The sequence below is a fragment of the Mustelus asterias genome, chromosome 16, assembly GCF_964213995.1.
Source record: "Mustelus asterias chromosome 16, sMusAst1.hap1.1, whole genome shotgun sequence".
NCBI classification, from domain to species: domain Eukaryota; kingdom Metazoa; phylum Chordata; class Chondrichthyes; order Carcharhiniformes; family Triakidae; genus Mustelus; species Mustelus asterias.
In genome coordinates, this window is record NC_135816.1 from 10,365,434 (window position 1) to 10,386,620 (window position 21,187).

Below are 21,187 nucleotides of genomic sequence, written 5' to 3' on the forward strand. Positions count from 1 at the left end.
CTCTCCACTATCGCAAGAGCAGAAGAAATAGGAGTAGGTGTAGACAATTCGGCCCATCGAGTCTGCTCCACCGTCCAATACAGTTATGATTGACCTTGCTTGATCTTCCACATATCCCTTAATCCCCTGAGAGACCAAACATCTGTCACCTCGGACTGAAATGTATTCAACCAATGAACATCTACAACCCTCAGGTGAACCAACCGCCTCACCTCAATTCACCTCAAGTGAATCACCCTCAGGTGATCCAACCATCATAATGGGTCAGATCTCAAATAACGACAAGACAGCGTAAAAGAAAGAGATAAGAGAATCTGGTGAACTGGTACGACAACAATAATCTCTCCCTCAATGTCAACAAAATGAAGGAGATTATCATTGACTCTGGGAAGTGTGGTGGAGGACATGCCCCTGTCTACATCAAAGAGGACGAAGTAGAAATGGTCAAGAGCTACAAATACATAAAGGGCAAAAGAGTAACTAAGAAGAGAGTAGGACCTCTTAAGGATCAACAAGATCATCTATGTGTGGATCCACAAGAGATGGATATTTCTCATCAGTATTTACTGTTGGGTGTTAGGGAACTTGGGGAAATAAATAGTGATGTCTTGAGGAGTGTACATATTACAGAGAAGAAGGTGCTGGAAGTCTTAAAGCTCATCAAGGTAGATAAATCCCCGGGACCTGATGAACTGTATCCCAGGACATTGTGGGAGGCTAGGGAGGAAATTGCGGGTCCCCTAGCAGAGATATTTGAATCATCGACAGCCACAGGTGAGGTGCCTGAAGATTGCAGGGTGGCAAATGTTGAGACTTTGTTTAAGAAGGGCTGCAGGGAAAAGCTTGGAACTACAGGCCGGTGAGCCTAACATCTGTAGTGGGTAAGTTGTTAGAAGGTATTCTGAGAGACAGGATTACAGGCATTTAGAGACGCAAGGACTGATTAGGGGCAGTCAGCATGGTTTTGTGAGTGGAAAATCATGTCTCGCGAATTTGAGTTTTTTGAAGGGGTAACCAAGAAGGGAGATGAGGGCAGTGCAGTCGACATTGTCTACATGGACTTTGGCAAGGCCTTTGACAAGGTATCGCATGGTAGGTTGTTGCATAAGTTTAAATGTCATGGAATCCAGGGTCAGGTAGCCAATTGGATACAAAATTGGCTTGATGACAGAAGACAGAGGGTGGCTGTAGAGGGTTGTTTTTCAAACTGGAGGCCTGTGACCAGCGGTGTGCCTCAGGGATCGGTGTTGGGTCCACTGTTATTTGTAATTTACATTAATGATTTGGATGAGAATTTATGGGGCATGGTTAGTAAGTTTTCAGATGACACCAAGATTGGTGGCATAGTGGACAGTGAAGAAAGTTATCTCGGATTGCCAGGGGATCTTGATCAATTGGGCCAGTGGGCTGATGAATGGCAGGTGGAGTTTAATTTAGATAAATGTGAGGTGATGCATTTTGGTAGATTGAATCGGGGCAGGACTTACTCAGTTAATGGTAGGGCATTGGGGAGAGTTACAGAACAAAGAAATCTAGGGGTACAGATTCATAGCTCCTTGAAAGTGGAGTCACAGGTGGACAGGGTGGTGAAGAAGGCATTCGGCATGCTTGGTTTCATTGGTCAGAACATTGAATACAGGAGTTGGGACGTCTTGTTGTAGTTGTACAAGACATTGGTAAGGCCACACTTGGAATACTGTGCACAGTTCTGGTCACCCTTTAATAGAAAGGATATTATCAAATTAGAAGGAGTGCAGAAAAGATTTACTAGGATGAGGGGAGGGGGAGGGGAGTGGGGAGGAGGGGCTTGATGGTTTGAGTTATAAGGAGAGGCTGGATAGACTGGGACTTTTTTCTCTGGAGCGTATGAGGATTCGGGGTGATCTTATAGAGATCTATAAAATAATGAGGGGCACAGATCAGCTAGATAGTCAACATTTTTTCCCAAAGGGAGGGGAGTCTAAAACTAGAGGGCATAGTTTAAGGTGAGAGGGGAGAGATAGAAAAGGGTCTAGAGGGGCAATATTTTCACACAGAGGGTGGTGAGTGTCTGGAACAAGCTGCCAGAGGTAGTAGTAGAGGCGGGTACAACTTTGCCTTTTAAAAAGCATTTAGACAGTTACATGGGTAAAATGGGTATAGAGGGATATGGGCTAAATGCGGGCAATTGGGACTAGTTTAGCGGTTAAAAACTGGGCGGCATGGACAAGTTGGGCCGAAGGGCCTGTTTCCATGCTGTAAATCTCTATGGCGCTCTGACTCTGCAGCTCTCCCTCAGCACTGCATAAGGATTGCCAGCCCTGACCATAGACAGACAATGCAGCAAAGAATCGACAGGTCAGGCAGCGTCTATGGGGGGAGAGAAGAGGAAGTGATTTTCTTCCATTACTGGGACCTGACCAGCTGAGTATTTGCAGCATTTTCTGTTTTTATTTCAGACCCCCAGCATCTGCCGGACTTTGCTTCTATAGTGAGGGTCAGCCTGAATTTCCCACCAAACCTCTGTGGTCGGATTTGACTCAGGATTGAGCAAGAAATAATTTGGCACAAGAGGAGGTGACAGTGTGGGGGGGGGGAGGGTGAGGAAGGGCTGGGGGGGGGGGGAGGGGGGTGGGTGGGGGAGGCGGTGGGGACAGGGGATCTAATGATTTGGATTGATTGAATTGTCATTGATGGGGAGGTGGCAGTGTAGTGCGAATGTCGCAGGATTAGTAATCCAGAAGACCAGGTTAATACTCTGGGGCACGGGATCAAATCCCACCATGGCAGCTGCTGTAATTTAAAAATAAATCTGGAATCAGGCTGGTCGCAGTCATGTGACCATGAACCTGTCACTGATTGTCATCTGGGTCACTAATGTCCTTCAGGGAAGGAAATCTGCCGTCCTTACCCGGTCTGGCCTACATGTGACTCCAGAGCCACAGCAATGTGGTTGACTCTCAACTGCCCTCTGGAATGGCCGAGTGAGACACTCATAGTCGCTCAGTTCCAGGACAATTCGGGATCGGTAACAAACGCTGACCTGGCCAGCGACACTCGTGAAAGAATGAAAAAAATTGACCCCAAGAATAAGCCAGCTGTGGAGTTAGGGCAGGCAGTGTAACACAGTGAGGCGGCAGGAGGGAGCAGGGTACAGCATTCCCAAGGAAAGAGGAATATTCTCCTCAATATTACTACCCACTTGCTGCAATCTCTGGAGGTGCAGAGGTCAGGAACCGGGTGCTGACTGGGCAGGGGGAGGCAGGGGGAGGCGGGGGGAGGCGGGGGGGGGGGGGGGGGGGGGGCGCGGCGGGGGGTTGGGGTGTAAGGTTAGTGGAGAGAAAAGAATTAGCAATGAAGTAGCAGGTTGAATCTGAGAATAGAATCAGACAGCATGGACAGAGGCCATTCAGCCCATTGTGTCAGTGCCAGTTCTTTCAGCTCTCCAATTAAAATGAGGATGTCAGTCCAGTTGGCGATTAGGAAAGATAATGGAACGTTGTTGTTTATTGCAAGGGGATTGGGAAATTTGGAATTTATCGAATTTTGCTACAGGGCATTGGTGAGATCACATCTGGAATACTGTGTACAGTTCTGGTGCAGAGGGAGTTTTACTCTGTATCTAACCCCGTGCTGTACCTGTCCTGGGAGTGTTTGATGGGGGACAGTGTAGAGGGAGCTTTACTCTGTATCTAACCCCGTGCTGTACCTGTCCTGGGAGTGTTTGATGGGGGGACAGTGTAGAGGGAGCTTTACTCTGTATCTAACCCCGTGCTGTACCTGTCCTGGGAGTGTTTGATGGGGGACAGTGTAGAGGGAGCTTTACTCTGTATCTAACCCCGTGCTGTACCTGTCCTGGGAGTGTTTGATGGGGACAGTGTAGAGGGAGCTTTACTCTGCATCTAACCCTGTGCTGTACCTGTCCTGGGAGTGTTTGATGGGGACAGTGTAGAGGGAGCTTTACTCTGCATCTAACCCCGTGCTGTACCTGTCCTGGGAGTGTTTGATGGGGGACAGTGTAGAGGGAGCTTTACTCTGTATCTCACCTCCTGCTGTAAAATGCACAGAGACAGGTTATTGGTCTATGCTGATGTTTATGCTTCACACATGTCCTCCCACCCTGCTTTATTTCACCCCATCACATTACTTTGTATTCTTCACTGTTCATCTAACTTCCCCTTAAACCTATTTGTATATTCACCTCAGCTGCTCCCTGTGGTAGTGAGTTCCACATTCTCAACACTCTCTGAAGAAGTTTTTGCTGAATCCTTACTGATGTCTTGCTGACATTCTACATTTACGACCTTTACTGTTGGATTCTCCTGCAAGTGGAAAGGTCTCCATCCACCATTAAACCTTTCTGCCATCCTGACGATATTCTTAGAATCATAGAGCGCAAAAGAGGCCCTTCGGCCCACCGACACATTAGAAACACCTGAACTCCCACCTAATCCCATCTGCCAACACTTGGCCCATAGCCCTGAATGTTATGATGGTGCCAAGTGCTCATCCAGATACTTTTTAAAGGATGTGAGGCAACCCGCCTCCACCACCCTCCCAGGCAGCGCATTCCAGACCCTCACCACCCTCTGGGTAAGAAAGCTTTTCCTCACATCCCCCCTTAAACCTCCTGCCCCTCACCGTGAACCTATGTCCCCTCGTGACTGACCCTTCAACTAAAGGGATTAGCTGCTCCTTATCCACTCTGTCCATGTCCCTCGTAATCTTGTACACCTCGATCAGGTCGCCCCTCAGTCTTCTCTGCTCCAACAAAAACAACCCACTCCTATTCAACCTCTCTTCGTAACTTCAATGCTCCATCCCAGGCAGCATCCTGGTGAATCTCCTCTGCACCCCCTCCAGTGCAATCACATCCTTCCGATAACGTGGCGACCAGAACTGCACGTAGTTCTCCAGTCTGCTCAATCTTTCCTGCATGCTAGAATGACTGATATCCTTTGGGCAAATGTCTGCTGCCCCTTTCCCAGTGCCTCTACCTCAATTTGATTAATATGGAAACCAGAACTGTTCACAATACTTCACGTCTTGACTGACCATGACTCCATTCAACTTCAACATGTCTTCTCTGCTGTTTATGTCAGCCTCTTTCGAAATGATCCCAGATTCGTGAACCTTTGATCCCAACTTTCTCAGTGTGCCTAAATCATTTGAGCCTCGATTTCCTCGGAATGTCCGGCCTTATTGTTTTTTTTTTGAACCATTGGGTGCAGGTTTTGCAAACCAGTGACTCTGATTCACGGAGTCCAGAGCAATCTGCTTCATTCAATCTCAGAATCAAACCTCTGCAACCTTTCCTGACTAAAATAATTTACTCCGAGCCCCCGACAAGACATTTCAGTTGGTGGAAAATTGTGGGATTCGCTGAGGGTGTTGGGAGAAGCAAGTTGGCGAGGGATTCAGAAGCTGCTGTATGCTCCAAAACTTTAGATCCTCACAACCTTTTGCTTACTTATTCTGCCCAATAAGGTTCACCGGTGACCGATCGTGCGATCAGATTACTCAATAATTGCCAGTGAGAATTCAAGAATGAATCTGGTTCCTCACAAATGGTGATTGGGATGTTTCGGTTTTTTGCACTCACAAACCGCGGCGGCCATCTTGTGCCGGATCTCCCATTGCTACGGTAACAGGGGCAATCTCACAGCCTTGATATTTTGCGGTGTTGGGTCAGGTCTGTTATGTTAGCTGCATGACTGTGACCCAATTTGGGATTCAGACCTTTCCCGTCCCCAGTGAAAGTCCGAATGGGAGGCTGTGCCTTAGTCAAACTGGACTATCTGTCCCTTAGCTTCCGCTGGCTTGGTCTCCATTTTGCAAATACTTGACTGAATTCAGGTGCTGACTTCTTGGGATGAAAATCTCAGTCCCACACCTGTTTACAATTATTACAGCATTGGGGGATGCCATTCGGCCCACAGTGTCTGTGCTGGCTTTTTAAAAAACATAGAAGATAGGAGCAGGAGGAGGCCCTTCGAGCCTGCTCTGCCATTCATCACGATCATGGCTGATCATCCAACTCAATAGCCTAATTCTGCTTTCTCCCCATAACACAGAAACATCTGGAACGAATTCTCATACCCTTGTAAAGTTTTCCTTTTAAAATATTCATCCAATTTCTTTTTGAAAGTTGATAATGAATTTCTTGCCCCTGCCCTTTCAGGTAGAATATTCCAGATAATGAAAACTACACTGAGTAAAAAAGGTTTTCCCTCATAGAACCCTACAGTGCAGAAAGAGGCCATTCAGCCCTTCGAGCCTGCACCAACAATCCCACCCAGGCCCTCTCCCTGTAACCTCGCGCATTTACCCTGATAATCCCCCTAATCTATACAACTGAGGGAGAATTTAGCATGGCAAATCAACCTAACCTGCACATCTTTGGACGATGGGAGGAAACCAGAGCACCCGGAGAAAACCCACGCAGACACAGGAAACCCACGCAGACTCCACACAGACAGTGACCCAAGGCCGGAATCGAACCCAGGTCCCTGGCGCTGTGATGCTGCAGTGCTAATCACTGTGCCACCGTGTCATCCCAACTCCCCCTCTGTTTCTTTTTGCCAATTATCTTAAATCTGTGGCCCTCTGGTTACCGACTCTCCTCTCATCGAAAATATCCCTCAATTTTGAATCCTCCATTCTATCTCCCCCTAACCTTCTCTGTCCTCAGGAGAACCAATCCCAGCTCCTCCGGTCTCTGCGCACATTAACTGAAGTTCCCTCACATCTCGTGCCATTCTGGTGGTTCAAGCAAGGCCTAGCCTGGGCTTGCGGCCTAAACTCAGGGCTAGCTCATTAATGATGGCCTTGGAAGTTCTGGGAGTTGACTTAATGGCTGTAGGATGGCCTGTCAAAGCCTGGGCTGAGCAGAAGAGCAAACCTTTGAACAAATGACACAGAGAAAGAGAGAGGGAGAGAGAGAAGTGAGAGGGGGAGAGAGAGAGAGAGGGAGAGAGAGAGAGAGAGTGTTCAGAAAACGGGGAAAAAAGGGAGCTTTATTAAAGTGTAGGACACAATCCAAGCATAAGTACAGTGCATCTCAACAGGCTACAGGAGAAACAAAAGGAGAGAGGAGCATACAATTCTTCATTATCTTTGGCAATATATGTAATAAATTACAGAGGGAAAGGGAGAGAGAGATCACACAAATAATGTTAGTCCAGTCAACTCCCAGATCAATCAGTTGAGGAGAAATGTACCTGTTGACATCCCAGTTGCAGATGTGGTGGGGACAAATCTACAAGTTCCTGTCTCTCTCTCTCTCTCTCTCTCGAGTGCTTCTCACTGATCGCTAAATGTGAGACTAGTTGGCGGAGGTCAGGATGATGATTTGTGGGGGAAAGCAGGGATTTCCTTCTGAGCCTCACAGCATGGTTCCGGATCATTCCCTGCTCCTCTCTCTGGTGGCTGATTAACCAACTGGACTGCTCGGAAATGGACAGCACTCCCTTCCCCCTCCATCCCACCCCCAATCTCCACCCACTCCCCAATTTTCTCCCCCATTCAGCCCAGGGCCCCATCAACCCAGGATCCCCACCCACAGTGTCAGACTGTGATGGGAACAAGCCAAGGCTTAAAGCAAGATGGGATCGGAGGGGAAAGGGAGAGTGAAACTCCTGTGAAGCCACTTAGAATCATGAATCCATACAGTGCAGAAGGAGGCCATTCAGCCCATCAACAATCCCATCCAAGGCCTATGCCTGTAACCCCACATATTTACCCTGCTAATCCCCCTGACGCCAAGCAGCAATTTTCCATGACCAATCCACCTAACCCGCACATCCTTGGAGTGTGGGAGGAAACCGGAGCACCCAGAGGAAACCCACGCAGAGAACGGGCAGACTCCACACAGTCACCAGGAATCAAGCCCGGGTCCTGGTGCTTGCCTCAGGACCACCTGGTTTAACTAGCTGAGTCACAGAAGTGCTTGGTGCTGTTTCCTTAATGGATCCTGCGGGAAAGTGGCGTTCACACCCACGGTGGTAACACCAGCCCACGCAAAGAATCCAGCGTTGGACAGGGAACTACTCCTCACAAGTCGAGTAGAAAATCCAGTTACATTAACTCATCCTGAATTGGAAACTTGCTGAAGCAGAATGAGATATTCCAAAACGAAAAGGGGGAAAATATTAAAGAAGAAACAGAGTTAGTAAGCAATAGGAAAATATCTGGAGTTCCGAGCGGGTGGAAAATAGTATGGCAGATTTGTGGAGAGGAGAGACAAACAGAGAGAGGAGATGCCCCTCTGACAGTGTGGCACTCCCTCAGTACTGACCCTCTGACAGTGCGGCACTCCCTCAGTACTGCCCCTCTGACAGTGCGGCACTCCCTCAGTACTGACCCTCTGACAGTGCGGCACTCCCTCAGTACTGACCCTCTGACAGTGCGGCACTCCCTCAGTACTGACCCTCTGACAGTGCAGCACTCCCTCAGTACTGACCCTCTGACAGTGCGGCACTCCCTCAGCACTGACCCTCTGACAGTGCAGCACTCCCTCAGTACTGACCCTCTGACAATGCAGCACTCCCTCAATACTGACCCTCTGACAGTGCGGCACTCCCTCAGTACTGCCCCTCTGACAGTGCAGCACTCCCTCAGTACTGACCCTCTGACAGTGCGGCACTCCCTCAGTACTGACCCTCTGACAGTGCAGCACTCCCTCAGTACTGACCCTCTGACAGTGCGGCACTCCCTCAGTACTGACCCTCTGACATCGAGTCTGCACTGAGTCGCCAACAGAGCATCTTACCCAGGCCCAAACCCCAAGGCCAACACCTTTGGTTGTATTTGGCTGTGCCCGATCTTGGCCATTTGGAGTCCAGAGGAGATGGCGGGATATTTGAACAGGATGATGGTGTGTGAGTGGGAGGGGTAGGATATTAGTTGTAGCGGGGGAGCGGTGGGAAAATCCTCCTGGGGCCTGGGGTAAAATGAAGGTGCATTAGTCGTGTTAAATAAAAAGGGAAAAAAAACTGGGAAAATAATAAGTAACGCTGGCTCTCATAGCACAGGAATACGCCATTCAGCCCATCAATCCTGGACTGACATTTACACTTGACAGTGGGACTCAGCCTTTTCTAAGAGATGTGCGTGTTTTTCCAGATTTCTGGCTGCACCATTTCCCTTCAGAAAAACAGACCAAAAGGCTTCCACACCTGAGCTTCGAGTCCTGCTTTCCGTGTGGAGAATGACGGTCTCGGAGCCTGTGGCACGTCCCGGGATCTGGGTGCTGGTGAGCTGCTGGGAGAGGCCGGGGTTGGCTGGAAGCTCGAAGCTCCGAGGTCGAGGCCAGGGCTGTGGTTGGCGAATCCGTTAAGCCCGGAGGAGGGCGGCGGTTTGGCAGCTGTGGGAGGGCAGAAAGGAGCCGCCGAGGTTTGCCTGACGTAGGGACTGGTGCCGGGGAAGATGGGGCGGGGCGGCGAGGGCGCTCCCCGGGGCAGGGAGGTCAGCGGGCTCTTTTCCGGGGAGATGATGAAGAGTGAGGAGATCAGCTGGTGAGGCTGGTGCTTTGCCGCGTCTCCTGGTGGCCGGTGGTTACTGTTTGCCTTGTCGACTTGGGCAAAGGCAGAAGGCGGCGATCTGGAGCCAAGGTGAAGACTCTTGTGGTTGAATGATGGTGGGCTACGCCGTTCGTCATGGCACTTCCAAGATGGCGGCAGGGACATGGTAGGGGAGGGGGGCCGGGGCTGGGGCTGGTTCTCTTTGGCTGGTGACGACTCAATGGTGTACCTCTCCATTCGCGACTGCCGACGGGCAAACAGCTCTGCCCCTTTCCCTTTAACCTCTGCCAGCGCCTGTGTGGCACCTGACCTGCGGGGCGCTCTCAGTTCTGGTGGCTTCAAGCAAGATGCCCACTCTGGAATGGGGGGGTCAGCTTGGCTGGAAACTGTGGGCTTGGGGGCAACAGGGGGTGCAGTCTTCTGCTGGGTAAAGGTGGCAGCCTCAGCCCCCAGACCAAGGTAGTCCTCCTCAGTGAGCGCCTCCCCCTGGCCATTCTTCTTCTTGACGTCTATCCCTTGCACCAGTGACAGGAGCTCGGGGTTGGGTGCCACTTTCGGTTTCTCGTAGAAGGTGAACATGGGCTTCCTCCCAGCTCTGCGCATCCTTGATTCCTCCAAGATACCCGTCTTGTTGGCCCACATCACTGGTGGCCTGGCCCCTTGCCCAACAGCCGATAGATTGGAGGTGGCACAGGGTGGCGGGGAGGTCATTCGGGATACGGGGGGAGGGGGCGAGTAAACCGGAGAGTTAGCAGTGCCCTCGGGAGGTCCAACTGGTGGCTTGTAGGGTTTTGGAGAGGCACCCTCGGAGAGAAAGGGTCTGGGGGTTCTGTTTGCCACCAACGCTGGTTTTTCCTCAGGTACATACGCCACCTGGCTCTCTATAGTTTTATCTCCATCAGTTTGATGATTGACCTCCCTTGGTAGATCCATGTAGACCTTGTTGTCTGTGTCACCTACAGAATGGGAAGACTTCAAACGGACTTCCATTGTTGTTCTGGCTTGTTTTACCACATTACTGGTTTCGAGCAAATGGTTCCCTGTTGCGTTCATCGTGCTTTGCACAGCAACATGTTCTTCTGCGGCCTCCGTCTCCCCTGCCCCCCCTTCGCTGCGTTGCTCCTCCCTCTCATCCTCAGACCCACAGCCCACTGCCTCTTCTTCGAGGGCCCCCGCGTACTCGTGGTTTCCAACGGTTAATGTCGCCTCCATGTTGCCCCCCTTGACCCTCTGCTTGAAGGACGGGGTGCTGGTTTCCTCAGACGAAGAGTCTGCCGAGCCTGGCGTCCTGTCTAGACGATCCGCCCGGCCCTCTCCATCAACAGGTCCACTGACCCCCAATCCCGAGGACTGCTGCTGCTGGCCGTAGCTCGTTAAGGTGAACTCATTAACTCTCTTCTTGCGCTTGTTGAAGAGCAGGACCCCCTTGGAGTTGGTGCTTGGCGGCGTGGTCAACTGGGCAGCGATCCTCTGGCTCTGGATCCTTGCGTCTTTTGCTTCTTGCTCGCTCAGACTCAGGCTACGAGAGATACCTGCAGAGTGAGGGTAAAGATTGTTACCTAGGATATTACAGAATAGTACAGCACAAATCCCCAGAGCCCCGTCGATGCAGAAACCCATTTCACTCAATGTTTTGTTCTATATCTGTGGCATAATACCCCTCACCTTCAGTGGTTTAACACTTGACTGGTCAGTTCTCAGACAATTTTTAAATGTGCGGACTTGTTATGACCTGGTCGATGGAAGCAGATTAAATGATAACTTATCAAATGGGAATCAAACCAATGCTTTTCAGGGAAAATAATTTCATGTGGAAAGAGAGTGAGACTAACTCGATAAAGAGTATGCTGACCTGAATGGATTCTTTCTGTGCTAAAAATTCCAATTCCCGTGAAATTGGTTCCATCACCCTTTCGGGCAGCGTTTAAGGTTAAGTCTCATTTTCTTTTACTATTTGATGGGATGTGGGCAAGGCCAGCACCTCTTGACCATCCCTAATTGCCCCCGAGTGGTGGCTTATTCAGTCATTCCAGAGGGCAGCTGACAGTCAACCACTTTGCTGTGGCTCTGGAATCAGATGTAGGCCAGACCAGGTAAGGACGACAGATTTCTTTCCCTAAAGGACATCAGTGAAGCAGACAGGTTTTGATGATAGTTTGACGGTCACCATTAGAACCACAGAATCCCGACAAAGCAGAAAGGGACATTTGGCCCATTGAGTCTGCACTGACCCTCTGAAAGAGCATCTTACCCAAGCCCACCCACATGCCATACCCCTGCAATCCCCTGCATTTAGCACGGCTAATCCAGCCAACCTACACATCTTTGGACTGTGGAAGGAAATCAGAGCACCTGAGGAATCCCACGCAGACACGGGGAGAACGTGCAAACTCCACACAGACAGTGACCCAAACCGGGAATTGAACCCGGGTCCCTGGCGCTGAGAGGCAGCAGTGCTAACCACTGTGCCACCATGAGCTTTCTATTCCACCAGTTGCAATAGTGGGATTTGAACCCCTATTCCCCAGAGAATCAGTCTGGGCCTCTGGATTACTAGACCAGTGACATTACCACAATGCCGCTGTCTCCCCTACCTACAACAGAGGTTTTAAAGATGAGACGTTCTGATGAAGAAAAGACAATTCCCTCCAGGTGAGTGGCCCAATACCCAGAGGTCACAGATTAGGAACATTATTGACAAGTGATTTGAGATGAGGAGATGATGTTTTTCATAAAGAGATATCCAGAAATCCCAATCTGAAAAGGCGGAGGGGGCTGTCTTCATGAATTATTTTAAAAGGGGGTCACTGGGGAATGAGAAATGTACATGGGGGTGGGCGAGAGGAGCGGACGTGGGATTAAACAGCACTGCTTTTCCAAAGGGACAGAACAGACAAAGTTGGCCAAATGGCCTCTTTTGATTCAATGACACAATAATGTTGTTAAACTGTCCTTGGGTGCTTCAGTGATTATCAAAAAAAACCTGACACCAAAAGACAAAAGGTGACGAGGAGAGCTAACCAACAGTCTGAACAAAATAGTGAACTTTACTGAACAAATTCCAGAGAGAGAGAGAGGTGAAGGGGTGGGAAGATGGAGAGGTGGAGTTTTAAAAAATTTAGCTTAAAGTTTATTTATTATTGTCACAAGCAGGTTTACATTAACACTGCAATGAAGCTACTGTGAAATTCTCCTACTCGCCACGCTCCAGCGCCTGTTTGGGTGCACTGAGGGAGAATTTAGCCACGCAATGCACCGAACCAGCATCTTTTTTGGACTGTGGGAGGAAACTGGAGCACCCGGAGGAAACCCATGCAGACACAGGGAGAACGTGCAGACTCCACACAGACAGTGACCCAAGCTGGGAATTGAATCCGGGTCGCTGGTGCTGTGAGGCAGCAGTGCTAACCACCGGGCCACCGTGCTGTCCAAAGGGATGGGCAATGAATGGTTTCAGAGTGATGATGAGGGGTGTTGCATTCACTGTAAGAAGTGCTCAGCCGTACCTCAGTCAGTTATATTCTTTACCTCTACGTCGAGTTGTGAATCTTAAGCTCTGCTCCAGAGACTTGAGCACAAAGTCCAGAGAGACACCCTGAGTCCAGCACTGAGGGGGTGCCGCACTGCCAGAGGTGCCGTCTTATGGATAAGCCTGTAAACTGAGGTTCCACTTGCCCCTCTCAAGTGGAAGCTAAAGATCCCACAGCCATTATTTGGGAGGGGATCCGGGGAGTCTTCCCGGGCACTGGGGCCAATACTTACCCCTCGACCAGTATTCAGCAACACAGACTCTCTGGTTACTACGGCAGTGCTGTGTGTGTCATTGAGGCATAGAGGACTACAACACAGGAAAAGGCCTTTCGGCCCATCGCATCTGCACCCAACTATTCTAATCCCATTTTCTAGCTCTTAGCCCATAGCCGTGTGTGTCTTGGCATCACATGCACATCTAAATACTTCTTAAATGTTATGAAGGTTTCTGCCTCCACCACCCTTTCAGACAGTGAGTTCCAGACTCCTACCACCCTTTGGGTGAAAAAGCTTTTCCTCACATCCCCCCTAAACCTCCTGCCCCTTGCCTTAAATCTATACCCCCTGATCCCGCCACCAACAGGATACGTTTCTTCCAGTTTATCTGTGCCCCTTGTAATTTACTCCATCTCAGTTATGTCCCCCCTCAGTCTCCACTGCTCCAAGGAAAACAACCACAGTCTATCCTGGGGGCACGGTAGCACAGTGGTTAGCACTGCTGCTTCACAGCTCCAGGGACCTGGGTTCGATTCCCGGCTTGGGTCACTGTCTGTGTGGAGTTTGCACATTCTCCTCGTGTCTGCGTGGGTTTCTTCTGGGTGCTCCGGTTTCCTTCCAGAGATGTGCGGGTTAGGTTGACTGGCCATGCTAAAATTGCCCCTCAGTGTCCTGAGATGCATAGGTTAGAGGGATTAGTGGATAAAATATATAGGGATATGGGGGTAGGGTCTGGGTGGGATTGTGGTCGGTGCAGACTCGATGGGCCGAATGGCCTCTTTCTGTACAGCAGGGTTTCTATGATATCCAATCTCCCTTCGTATGTAAATCTCTCCAGCCCAGGCAACATCCGGGTAAATCTCCTCTGCACCCTTTCCAGTGCTATCACATCACCCCTTTAATGTGGATTCCAGAACTGCATACAATACTCTAGCAGTGGCCCAACCAATGTTTTATACAGTGGGATCTTGCTGTGCTGCCTTTCCCACATCCCAAGAGTCAGAAAAGGCCCTTTGGCCCATCAAGCCTGCACTGACAATAACTGCCACTAAAGTCGCGCTAATCTCATTTTCCTGCACTTGTCCCATATCCTTAAATGTTATGATATTTCAAAGTGCTCATCCAAATATTTTTTAAAGGTTGTCAGATTTCCAGCCTCCACTACCTTCCCAGGCAGCGCATTCCAGATTCCCACCACCCTCTGAGTGAAAAAGTTTTTTCTCAAATCCCCTCTGAATCTCCTGCCCCTCACACTCTGCTCCCTCGTGATTGACCCCTCAACCAAGAGGAACAGCTGCTCCCTACTCACCCTGTCCATACCCCTCATAATCTTATACATCCCTCAATCATGTCCCCCCTCAGCCTTCTCTGCTCTAAAGAAAACAATCCAAATCTATCCAGTCTCTCCTTATAGCTCAAATGCTCCGTCCCAGGCAACATCCTGGTGAATCTCCTTTGTACCCCCTCCAGTGCAATCACATCCTTCCTATAGTGAGGTGACCAGAACTGCTCACAGTCCTCCAGCTGTGGCCTAACCAATTCTTTGTATAGCTCCGACATTACCTCCTTGCTCTTATACTCTACACTATGACTGATAAAAGCAAGTGGCCCATATGCCTTCTTATCTATCCTGTTCACTTCAGGAAGTGTAGTGGAGGACATGCCCCTGTCTACATCAACGGGGATGAGTGGAAATGGTCGAGAGTTTCAAGTTTCTAGGTGTTCAGATCACCAACAACCTGTCCTGGTCCCTCCACAGTGATGCTATAGTTAAGAAAGCCCATCAACGCCTCTACTTTCTCAGAGGGCTAAGGAAATTTGGCATGTCAGCTACCACTCTCATCAACTTTTACAGATGCGCCATAGAAAGCATTCTTTCCTGACGTTTCACAGTTTGGTATGGCTCCTGATCTGACCAAAACCGCAAGAAACAAAGGGTTGTGAACATAGCCCAGTCCATCACTCAAACCAGCCTCCCATCCATTGACTCCGTCTATACTTCCCGCTGCCTCGGAAAAGCAGCCACTATAATTAAGGACCCCACCCACCCCGACCATTCTCTCTTCCACCTTCTTCCATCGGGAAACAGATTTTTTAAAAATACTTTTCCAATTCAATCAAATCAAGTCCAATTCAGAGTCTCAACAAGTTGAGACATTTCCGATCCAGGCTGGCAAGACAGGGCAAGCGACCAAATTACCCTGTCCTGGGCCTGATCTACATGAGCCAAGCTGATTGGAGGAGGGGGAGGTTTCCTCCTCCAAGGCTTGATCTCATTTGCATCTTAGCCAAAAGGCCGAGGTACCGCTTTAAAAAATTGCTTCATATGGAACATATGAAGCTTAAATGTGACCCAATGACCTCAACCAAGTGCAGCATCTGATCCATGCTACACTTGATCTTAGCCAAAAGGCCGAGAAGCGATACAAAAGTCTGAGATCACGTACCAACTGACTCAAGAACAGCTTATTCCCTGCTGCCATCAGACTTTTGAATGGACCTACCATCTTTAAGCTGATCTTTCTCCCATTTGTAACTGCAATACAATATTCTGCACCCTCTCCTTTCCTTCTCTATGAATGGTACGCGTAGTCTGTATAGCACACAAGAAACACTGTATACTAAAACATGTTTGATTTGATTTATTATTGTCACATGTATTGGGATGCAGTGAAAAGTATTGTTTCTTGCGCGCTATACAGACAAAGCATACCGTTCATAGAGAAGGAAAGTAGAGAGTGCAGAATGTAGTGTTACAGTCACAGCTAGGGTGTCGAGAAAGATCAACTTCATGCGCAAGAAACTACAAGAGTTGTGAACGAAGCCCCTCGTGACAATAAGTCAAATCAAATCACCTTGTCTGCCGCCTTCAGGGGTCTGTGAATAAGTAGTGACCAGACTTCCAAAGGAAAATAAAGATGAACATCCATTGGCCGTAAAAGTAATTCAGGGCGCCCTGAGAACGCGAAAGGCGCTAGACAAAGGCAGGGCTCTCCCCTGCACCTAGAGTCCAAACTGTGTTAACAGGAGGTGGCGCCACACCATGCGAAACCCAGCCTGGGCAGGTAGCACCGAGTTAGTTAGTGTGTTCCTTCACATTGAACTGAACAGGAACAGCGAGCTGGATAAGAAACCCTTCTGAACCTGTCAGACCCAAAGTACAACATTCAGAACCAGAGCAAAACTTCACACTGTCCCGAGGAGAAACAGAATCAATCTCCACTTGGATCTCTCCCTGCAGACATTCCCCAATTCCTGATCTCCAGAACCTGAATAGTCCGATTTTAAAATTAAAATTGACCAACTCCCCTCGGCTGGGGATCCATAAACTCTATCACTAAGTACAGCACGCCTATTGCAATCAATCTATCTTCCTATCTGATGTTCTTAAACATATAAAATACATCTACATTTCCCCCAAATATTCACAGAAAATTTACAGCTCAGATTTCAATTCAATTTGTATTAGCTCCAAACTTCCTTCTAACTTCAAAAAAAAAGTTTCTGTATTCTCTTTGGGGGAAAATTTTTTTTTGATTCTAAATGTTAACTTTTAAATAAATCCGCACTATTCACTGCTTTTTCCATTTAAAAACAAGACAACAATCTTTGATATTTTTGGGGATTAAGTATAAGATTAATCATTCACTCTCCCAGGCTTTGAATATTTGATCTTACCGTTTTCTCAATAGCTGAGACCAGACTGTAAAGTTGCCGTCTGCTTTATTGCAATTTAACTGTAAGGATTGCAACGCCCTTTTCCCCTGCCAGTGCCGCTATCGGGTGTCGAACAGCAAATGCATGTGTCTGTCAAACTAACTTTAACTTTCTGCAACAGCGCACTGAAGTCGCCAGAGCGGATTAAATAGCAGCTCATTCTGTGCACACAGCCCAGGCTTGCTGCTCGCAGAGCATACATCATCACCCCGCTGGGTCATAACGCCCTCTGTGATTTCACTCACCTTCTGAAAGCAACAACGACCAGGAGGCTTTCTAGTTAGATTTGTTTTCTCTCTCTTCTCGTTAATCTGCCCCTATAGGCTTTGTAAAGTGCTTCCTGCACCCGCCCCTCATGTCTAACTGGTGTAGAGTTCCCCTAACAACACTGACTTGCATTTACATAGCGCCTTTATCTGGGTTTAAAAAAAAATGTCCCTAGGTGTTTTCACAGCAATTCTTTCAGACCACCGGGCTGCATACAGCTTGGACAGCACAGTGGCACAGTGGTTAGCGCTGCTGCCTCACAGCGCCAGCGACCTGGGATCGATTCCTGGTCTTGGGTCACTGTCTGTGTAGAGTTTGCACGTTCTCCCCGTGTCTGCGTGGGTTTCCTCCGGATGCTCCGGTTTCCTCCCACAGTCCAAAGATGTGCGGGTTAGGTGGATTGGCCATGTTAAATTGCCCCTAGTGTCAGGGGGATTAGCAGGGTAAATACATGGGTAACAGGGATAGGGCCTGAGTGGGATTGTGGTTGGTGCTGACTCGATGGGCTGAATGGCTGGAGGCACTGGATACTGCGCTGTAGGGATTCTATGGAGTCAAAGATAAAAGGAGGGAGATAGGAATTCTGGGGTGGGGGGGAGGAGGGGGGGGTGAGGTGGTATTTCAGAACCTGCAACCTTGCCAGCGAAGGCACAGCCAGCAATGTAACTCATTGCTGCTTATGGGATCTTCCTGTGCACTCATTACCTGCTACGTTTCTCTACATTGCAACAGTGACTGCACACCAGAAAGTACTTCCTTGGCTGTTAAGCACTGTGGGACTTCTCCAGAAAAGCCCTGTGTTAATGCATGTTCTTGCCTTCGGAATGACATCCTTGAACCAATATCTGTCAAATTCTTGTGGTCCATCTTTTCAGTTGCAAGGTCACGCAATTGCCAATTTGCCATAGATTTAATTTGATTTGATTTATTATTGTCACATGTATTAGTATACAGTGAAAAGTATTGTTTCTTGCGCGCTATACAGAGAAAGCATACTGTTCATAGAGAAGGAATGGAGAGGTGCAGAATGTAGTGTTACAGTCACAGTTAGGGTGTAGAGAAAGATCAACTTAATGCGAGATAGGTCCATTCAAAAGTCTGATGGCGGAAGGGAAGAAGCTGTCTTCTCACGACCCTGCGGGTTGTTCAGGCCAGGAGCACCCACGACAGGCGACCAATGTATCCCCGGGCGTAACGGGGGCGAAAGGGACAAACTACCTCACAGGATTTACTGTGCAAAGTTAGCCAATCTCAGTTAGTGGAGGGAAGTGAAATTCTCTCACACAAGGAGTTGTCAAGATCTGGAAAGGGATTTCTGCAGGAAGCAGATAGAGACTTTTAAAAGGCGATTGGATATTCTTTTAAAAAGGGAACTAATTTGCAGTGTGACGTGGGAACAGCTGGAATGTGGGATTTATTGGGCAGTTCTTCATGTGCCTTAACTCGCACCAAGTCCCATTTACCTGTCACCCTGTGCTCACTGACCTACACCGCCACCCCCCACTCCCTCCGCCCCCCCCCTGCCCCCCGCCCCCCCCCCCCCCCCCCCCCCACCCCACCTCCCACCCCACCCGACTCCGTCAAGCAATGTCTTAGAGTCACAGAGGTTTACATCATGGAAACAGGCCCTTCAGCCCAACTTGTCCATGCTGTCCTTTTTTTTAAACCCTTAAGCTAGTCCCAATTGCCCGCATTTGGCCCATATCCCTCTATACCCATCTTACTCATGTAACTATCTAAATGCTTTTTAAAAGACAAAATTGCACCCGCCTCTACTACTACCTCTGGCAACTTGTTCCAGACACTCACCACCCTCTGTGTGAAAAAATTGCCCCTCTGGACACTTTTGTATCTCTCCCCTCTCACCTTAAACCTATGCCCTCTAGTTTTAGACTCCCCTACAGTCTTGATTTTAAAATTCTCGTCTTTGTTTTCAAATCTCTTCCAGACCTCGCCCCTCCCTACCTCTGTAATCTCCTCCAGCCCCACAAGCCTTGGAGATATCTGCACTCCTCGAATTCTGGCTGCACCTTCAGTTATCTAAGCCCTAAACTCTGCAAATCCCTCCCTCCACCTCTCCACCTCGCTTTCTTCCTTTCAGACGCCCAACTTCACCCCCGCCTCAACTCATCTGTGGCTGAAACCTCGATTCAGGCCGTCCTCACCTTTAGATTCGATTAATCCAATGCTCTCCTGGCTGGTCTCCCTCTAAATTTGGGTTCTTTGTATCTGACTCTCACTAAATCCCGCTCTCCTATCACTCCCGTGCTTGTCGACTTACATTGGCTCTCAGTCTAGCAACACGTCAAGGGTGGCACGATGGCGCAGTGGTTAGCACTGCTGCCTCACAGCGCCAGGGACCCGGGTTCAATTCCTAGCTTGGGTCACTACCTGTGCGGAGTCTGCACATTCTCCCTATGTCTGCATGGGTTTCCTCCGGGTGCTCCGGTTTCCTCCCACAGTCCGAAAGACTTGCTGGTTAGGTTGATTGGCCATGCTAAGTTGCCCCTTAGTGTCAGAGGGATTAGCTAGGGTAAATACATGGGGTTATGGGGATAGAGCCTGGGTAGGACTGTGGTCGGTGCAGACTCGATGGGCTGAATGGCCTCCTTCTGCACTGTAGGGATTCTATGATTCTACCTGGATTTCAAAATTCTAATTTCTGTTTGGAAATCCCAGCACGGCCTCACTCCTCCATATCTCTGTAATGTTCTCTGTTCAATGGAGAGTCCAGGAGGACATGTTGGGAGCAGCACCAGGCATACCCAAAAATGAGGTATCAGCCTGGTGAAGCTATCAAACAGGACTACTTGCATGCCAAGCATCATAAACAGCAAGTAATTGACAGAGCTAAGTGATCCCACAACCATCAGATCAGATCTAAGCTCTGCAGTCCTGCCACATCCAGTCGAGAATGGTGGTGGGCAATTAAACAAGTCACTGGAGGAGGAGGCTCCACAAATCCCCAAGCCAATGATGGGGGAACACAGCATATCAGTGCAAAAGATAAGCATTTGCAATAATCTTCAGCCAGGAGTGCCGAGTGGATGATCCATCTCGGCCTCCTCCAGTGGTCCCCAGCATCTGAGATGCCAATGTTCAACCAATTCGAATCACTCCACGTGATATCAAGAAATGGCTGGAAGCACTGGATACTGCAAAGGCAATGAGTCCTGATAGCATTCCGGCAATAGTACTGAAGACTTGTGCTCCAGAATTTGCCACATCCCTAGCCAAGCTGTTCCAGTACAGTTACAACACTGGCATCTACCCAACAATGTGAAAGATTGCCCAGGTATGTCCTGTACACAAGGACAAATCCAACCCAGCCAATTATCACCCCATCAGTCTATTCTCGATCATCAGTAAAGTGATGGAAAGAGTCATCAACAGTGCTATCAAGTGACACTTACTCAGCAATAACCTGCTCAGTGACAGCCAGGGTCACTCAGCTCTTGACCTCATATAGTCTTAGTTCAAACATGGACAAAAGAGCTGAACCTCAGAGGTGAGGTGAGAGTGACAGTTCTTGACATCAAGGCAGCATTTGATGAGTGTGGCATCAAGGAGCCTGAGCAAAACTGGAGTCAATGGGAATCAGGGGGAAACCTCTTCGCTGGTTGGAGTCATACCTGTCGCATAGGAAGGTGGCTGTGGAGGTTGTAGGTCAATCATCTCAGCTCCAGGACATCGCTGCAGGAGTCCCTCAGGGTTAGTGTCCGAGACCCAACCATCTTCAGCTGCTTCATCAATGACCTTCCTTCCATCATAAGGTCAGAAATGGAGATGTTCGCGAATGATTGCACAATGTTCAGCACCATTCACAACTCCTCAGATACTAAGCAGTTTATTTCCAAATGCAGCATTTGGACAAAATCCAGGCTCGGGCTGACAAGTGGCAAATAATATTCATGTCACAGAGCGCCAGGCAATGACCATCTAACAAGATATGTGAT

General features: G+C 49.0%; 1 protein-coding gene across 2 annotated transcripts in view; it reads right to left on the reverse strand.

Annotated features, from left to right (window-relative positions):
- The window catches only part of synpo (synaptopodin), a 93,699-nt gene that overhangs the window by 5,211 nt on the left and 67,301 nt on the right, over window positions 1-21,187 (reverse strand). For both annotated transcript variants that reach the window (XR_013499828.1, XM_078231780.1), the window contains exon 3: window positions 9,154-11,032. Coding sequence is in view for 1 of the 2 variants with exons in the window: in XM_078231780.1 (XP_078087906.1) it covers window positions 9,154-11,032 (1,879 nt within the window). In the remaining variant the exon portion in view is untranslated. The remainder of the gene's footprint in view (window positions 1-9,153; window positions 11,033-21,187) is intronic.